At 37.8% G+C, this 6,141-nt stretch overlaps 1 protein-coding gene across 3 annotated transcripts in view; it reads left to right on the forward strand.

The window, feature by feature from the left end:
• The window catches only part of gfra1a (gdnf family receptor alpha 1a), a 103,986-nt gene extending 98,762 nt beyond the window's left edge, over nt 1-5,224 (forward strand). For all 3 annotated transcript variants that reach the window (XM_044372298.1, XM_044372299.1, XM_044372300.1), the window contains one exon: nt 1,323-5,224. In XM_044372298.1, the coding sequence (XP_044228233.1) occupies nt 1,323-1,475 (153 nt within the window). In that variant the 3' untranslated portion in view covers nt 1,476-5,224. The remainder of the gene's footprint in view (nt 1-1,322) is intronic.
• The last annotated feature ends 917 nt before the right edge of the window (nt 5,225-6,141 follow it).

The following is a 6,141-nucleotide window of genomic DNA, read 5'->3' on the forward strand; positions in this document are numbered from 1 at the left end:
ATTTTATACATGATATTATTGAATTAAAATGCCTTGAAGGATACCACATACTGCATGAATGAATTAAACACCAACCGAACTCCAACTTAAATCCCATTTTTATTTATTTTATTCTACACCTTTATTTTTTTCCCTTTGATCCTCATAACTATGTCTGTTTTCATTTGATTATATTTCTCAATCTCTGTAAAGCACTCTGGTCAACTTTTGTTGTTTTTAAATTCACTCTATAAATAAATTGACTTGACTTAAGTCCACTTTATGTCGCAGTTGGTATAAGATGCCACTGGCAAACAGATCATTGGGAAAAAAAAGGTTTTCTCTAAGACCTAAACACCTAAAAACGTGACAATGACTCTTTTCTAGAAATGTTCTGCTGTTGTTGTTGTTGTTAAAAATCTCAGACTCTGTTGTAGATAAAATCCAGAGACCAGGCGTCAGGTGTCTCTTAACACACTCTGGCAAGAGGGGGTTGAAATACAGTATATGAACCTTTGCAGCAGCTTAAGCATATGCCTTAAGGTCAGACTTTAACACACAGGCTCACTGTTTATATCAGCAGCTTAGTTGCGAGATAAACGAGGAATCACTTCAGCCGACCCTCTCTCTACCTTCGTCAAGCCTCTCAAAGTCTGTCATTCATTGTTGGAAAAGTGGCTTCTTGATTTCACTGCAAGGCAAAAGCAGGCTTCTCATTTTAGATGTCAACTATTGATTTTGATGGTTAAAAATGGCTGCCACTGCCAGATTTGAACAAGCAGAGTTAGCTACAGTAGCTACATAACTTTACATCCAGGGTTTGGTTGGAAAATCTGTCTCCAGCTGACTTTTTAATACGTCCAGCTGTCTCATTTGAAAATAAGAAACCTGTAAAAGAGCTTTTACTATGCATGCAATGGCTACTTAAATGATACAATTATAACTCAGGGCTGTAAATGCAAAAAATAAGACTAAAGCTAATGTCACAGGTGAAAAGTTAGAATCCTCGTCAGTTGATGGTCCATGTAAAAAACATGGTTCTTGTATTTCAGGGTAGAGCCAATTTGTCTCTTTATTGAAAGGGAAAAAACAGTGAGAGATCAGACTGTTTATTTTTTCGTTATGGGAAGTTCAGTTTTTATTACAAGAGGACATTTTACTGAGCTTTAGTCACTGACTTCATGCAGCAGAAACCAAAACAGCCTTTGGGTGCAAGGAACATCTGGGAATCTGGTTTAAAATTGGTTTCAGCCAATCAGCTCCTTTGAAAAAAGATTCAGATGTGGAACGTTTTTTTTTTTTTTTTACCATACTAAACTCTCCCTTCTTTGTGTCTCACTCAGGACCCTCAGATAGATGGTCCAAGCACATCCAACGCCATTCTGAGAAACTCAGCTGCGTCCAGACGGCCTGCAGGTCTGGTCTCTCTGCTGCCCCCGCTGCTGTGGCTGTGGTACTGCATCCTGCCAGCGCTGTCCTCGCCGGGCATCTTGTAGCCTCACCGCTTTACAGCAACAAACTACAACGGACTGACAAACACACATTTGTATAAAAGAAAAAGCAAAACAAGAAATTATATCCTTTCTTCTCAGTAATACCTGTTGTACTTTTATTTCCCTCTGGATTCTATCTCTCTCTTTTGATTCCTACTTTGGTTTTTTTAATGAATTTTTGGGAAGCTTTGTTTTATGTTGTTTTTTTTTTTTGTTTTTTTGCATTGCAGCTGTGTGCTAAACAGTGATCTACTTTATGTGTTAACTCAGTTTGGCCGTGTGTTCCCTTTGGGTTAGTTGAGAAAAAAAAAAGGGATTTAAAGCTTCTGTGTTGCTTGATTGGGCAGAAATGAGAAAACACTCGAGGACCACATTCCACTAATACAACAACAGTACACACAATGTAAATTAGCATCGATTTTTGGAGTCGCCAAATCAGTTTTCACTCACGTCTGTTTGTGTGTTGAGGCTATAGGTGGGATCTTTTGCTTAAAAGTCACAGTCAGTTCAGTAACGGCTACATTTTATCACTTGGGCAGCCTTTTAGGTGTTATTCAGTCTCCTCTGTGGTTTGTGTATGTTTTAATGACGTGATCTGGTATTTTACATTTTTATTAGCTGAATGAAAAGTTCATCTGGATAATTTACCTGACAAAATGTCACCTGAGAGCCTAGTTAACACCAATAACCTAAACATCAGAAAGCAATGTGCGCCCAAACTGTCTTTACTGTAGCTCACACTGAACACACATCGCCGCTGGCAAAAGCACACAGGCGAAGACCCACAAACACATACTGCACATATTCACACATTCAGACAGAAACACACAGCAACACACACACAGCGCCAGGCTTTCTGCTCCCTTTTTTTACACCTTGTTTTGCCAAGAGAGTGATACTCAGAGATCACAGAACGGTAGATTATACGCTGCTGTGGATGGCTGAATCCACTCGACTCATTAGTGATTGTACATACTTGTAATTGTTAAAAGTCCAAGCCATGTTCAGTGTTTCTCTATGGAAGCTGACAGAGAAGCTGCTGCAGTTTCACCTGAATGATTTTTTGGAGTTTTGATGTACTTTTGCTGCACTGCGTCCACAAAAACAAGAGCTGAGGACAAAAAAAAAAAAAAAAATAGGCTAATTGTTGTAGAGTATATTCAACAGTAACTCATGCCTCCATTGCTCCAAAGCTCAAAGTATCCTTTTTCTGTCACTTCAGTGTTACAACTTATTGCCTCAATTGTGAAACTGTCAAATATGTTGGAGGAGGAGGCAAACTCTTCAAATTGACCGTTTGCTAAGCCCCGCCACCCTTAGTTACAGCTGCTACACCTGTCAAGCTTTGCATGCTAGTGCGGCACACAGCTTTGGAAGAATTGGCCTTTAATTTCAGACAGAAGTACTCAAAAGTAGGCTTCTCAATTTTAGCTGGTGACCGTCCATTTTGTTGGCTAAAATGACAACATTTTATCAGCTGTAGCTAGCCAGCTAATTAATAGAGTGCTGTGTGCTGGCTATAAAACTTATCCAGATTACTTTTATGATGTTTCCAGCTCAAGTTGTTTTGTTTTTAATATGCAATTTATAGCTATATGTAGTATATCTTGCTAACTCTGCACTGAAATATGAACTAAAGCTGATACTGTAGGTCCCACACAAAAAGTCACCAGTTGATCCATGTAGAAGGAAATAAAGGAACAGCATTGTTGTATTGCAGGATAGAGCTAATTAGCCCTACAGCATTATCAGAAAAATGTAAGATTAGACTGTTAGTTTGTTCTAATATAACTCTGCCTTTATATAGAAAAACATACTTGGACAAGCAACACAAATGAGAGAGAAAATAAATGGCTTTGAGGATGATTAACTGATGAGTTAGTATCTTGAGTAAACCCAACAAAGAGCTGGACAGAGCCGCTAACGTTACCCTAAACTCTGGTAAGGTAACTCCAGCTCACATACAGTGGATGTATTGGTCCTGAACTGGGCTTTTGCTTTTTCTAAATGTTACCTAGAATCCCACAAAATAAGTTAGATTGCTAATAATACAAACTACTACTGTAAGTAGTAAACTAGGAGTCAGGTATGCTAACATGCTAACATTAGCAGCTTATGTTAGCTCCAATCAACAACTTATTTCCTTGGGTTGTTACTAGCTACAGTTGCTACGCTGTAACTGGAGACGGGATTAGCAAACAGCCAATTCTCTAATTTTTTTTTTTACTCCAGCAAACGTGTGACACGTGACTTATGTACTGTGTTTAAATTGTTCAAGCATTTTGTATGTCTGCTCCTGAGGACTGCTGGGAAAAATTTCGAAAAAGCCACAGCATCGCAATCACATTCAGTTCTCAGATGTAGACGAGCATCTGCTTTCATCAGCTTTTTCAGGCGGAATCATTCAATGGTTTTCCAATTCCCTCGACAGGATATTCAAACTTTTACTTTTGACAGACTTTCCTACAAGACACGATCAGGACGTTTACATACATCACTGTGGCATGTTCAGCAAATCACATTATCCATGTGGACACTGACAGGAGCATTTCAGACACGCTGCTTGGGTTTATGTAGCTTCTCAAACATGATAATGTATAGTAGAACTTAAATGTTATTTACCGAGCATAAACATGGTATATGCACTGTATGTACTTGGCTGAAACTATAAATTGGACAAATAAATGTCTGATGATATTCTATTCCAGAGCATTGTGAGCTATTTTGACATTCAGATACTACATAGAGTACATTGAATATGCCAGAATATTGTTTTTTATAACAACTTATATGTATATTTCTCCCAGTATGTACATGATTATGGAATATTATTGCATCTGAGAAAGAGGATATCAATGTAACTCTCCTATTGTAGTTAAATATGACTGTATTTCCTAAGCATATTGTTTTGTACCATAGCCCCATTTATGATGTTGCTTAAATATAGTATTGATTTTTTTGGCTAAGATTTGAACTTATTTTTCTATCTTTTACTAATTTTTGCTTTTGATGAGTAGAAGTGAATGAAGGACACAGATAGCTTGTATTTGAAGATGTTCAGCTTTTTTTTTTAAAGAATTTTTGATGCTGTTACAGTAATTATATTGGTTTTACCACTAAAATAATTACAGTGACAATGATGAGAAGTTGAGCAACAAAAGGAATTTGTAATTGCATGGTAGCTGAGAAGGGAATAAATCAATGTTTAAAGACAAATATATTAAATACGATACCATTTACTGGCTTTTTATTGATATATTTGACCAGAGCAGGAGAATTCCCACAGATTGTATGTATGCAGTTTTGATAGAAAGTTAAGAGAAATGTTACGAGAACAAAAACTCTAAATGGGACGGATTACTTCTCTCAGACTTGAGTCTTACGTCTGATTTTTTTATATTTCAATCCCAGAGTCATATCTTCACGGGCTCTGGAATTTCCTAGTTGTGCCACTTAGGGAATATGAGATAAAGTAAACTTTATAAAAGTTTGTTCACCTTTCTTTGAAGACTACTTTGAGCTCGGTAGGCCTCAGAACTGGGGTCCTACTTTTGGACAAAAAACAAAGGAAAGAGATGGTGAATATTTTTGCTGTCCATCTCCATCCCATCTGTTGTTTAAAAATTACCAGAAATGGCTTTTTTTGGAGATGCAGACTCCCTCAGCTATCTGGCATCATTAACTTCTTAGCTTGTGAAAATGTAAAATCTATTGTACAAAAGTTATAATTAAAAACTGTTAAATCACCCAGACTGTTTGTACGCTGGTGTTATTTCACTGAACAAAAAAATGAAAAAAGAAACCCAACCGAGAGGCAGACACCTGGAAAAGTCAGATAGATGGCACAAAGGATTAAAGAAAGTTTGAGGTCATCAGAGGTGATCCCGAGAGGCTGATAAGACCTCGTGAGTTAATGTTGCCGACCTCGGGTTACCAAGTCAAAGGAGACATGGAGAGCAAAGAGATGAGACGGGATAAAGAAAGTCATCTGAGGTCTCTGATGACTTTTTAGCTTTGGCCAACCGACATGGGGGGGAGGGATCACCTCAGGCAGGCTGAGCACTCAATGATACTGTATTATCTGGTGCTTCATGGGGAGACACAAGAGGTAAACCAGAAACAATGGGGCATAAGTTAATCCCATACATACACCCTGAACTGAGCTGACAGTGTTCTCCTGCAAGCAATCGGCTGAGGGAGTCAGCTGTCTTCAATTTGAATCTATTATATTACTCTGAATGGTGTCTGACTGTGAAGATAGTTTGGGTTTCATGTGCTGATGTTTTGGCATAGCTCTCTCTGAAACTTCTACTATGCCAGTTTTCAAATAACATAAAAATGATATTAGATAATATTAGTTTGCAAGCCTGTAACTAGAGGTTAAACTGTTTTTTTTTGCTCCCATGTGATCTTCCATAACGTTAGATTGTTTTGACGAGTCATAGTGCAGCTAAAAAGCCAATGTCAATTTGTTGGAATGAAGTGAAAACAGCCCCAATAAGTCAATAAAATACCTTTTCCATTCTCCAAACTTTCTGAGATGTTTATTCATTTAGTGAACGAAAGCTTTCTACGACTGAAATCAATTCTAATCCGGTTTGCTCTTGCCAAAGAAACACTGAAACAAAATCATTTTATACAAAGGACCGAAGCCATGTGGCCTCCCCTT

This window comes from Thunnus albacares, chromosome 14, assembly GCF_914725855.1.
Source record: "Thunnus albacares chromosome 14, fThuAlb1.1, whole genome shotgun sequence".
In the NCBI taxonomy this organism is placed as follows: domain Eukaryota; kingdom Metazoa; phylum Chordata; class Actinopteri; order Scombriformes; family Scombridae; genus Thunnus; species Thunnus albacares.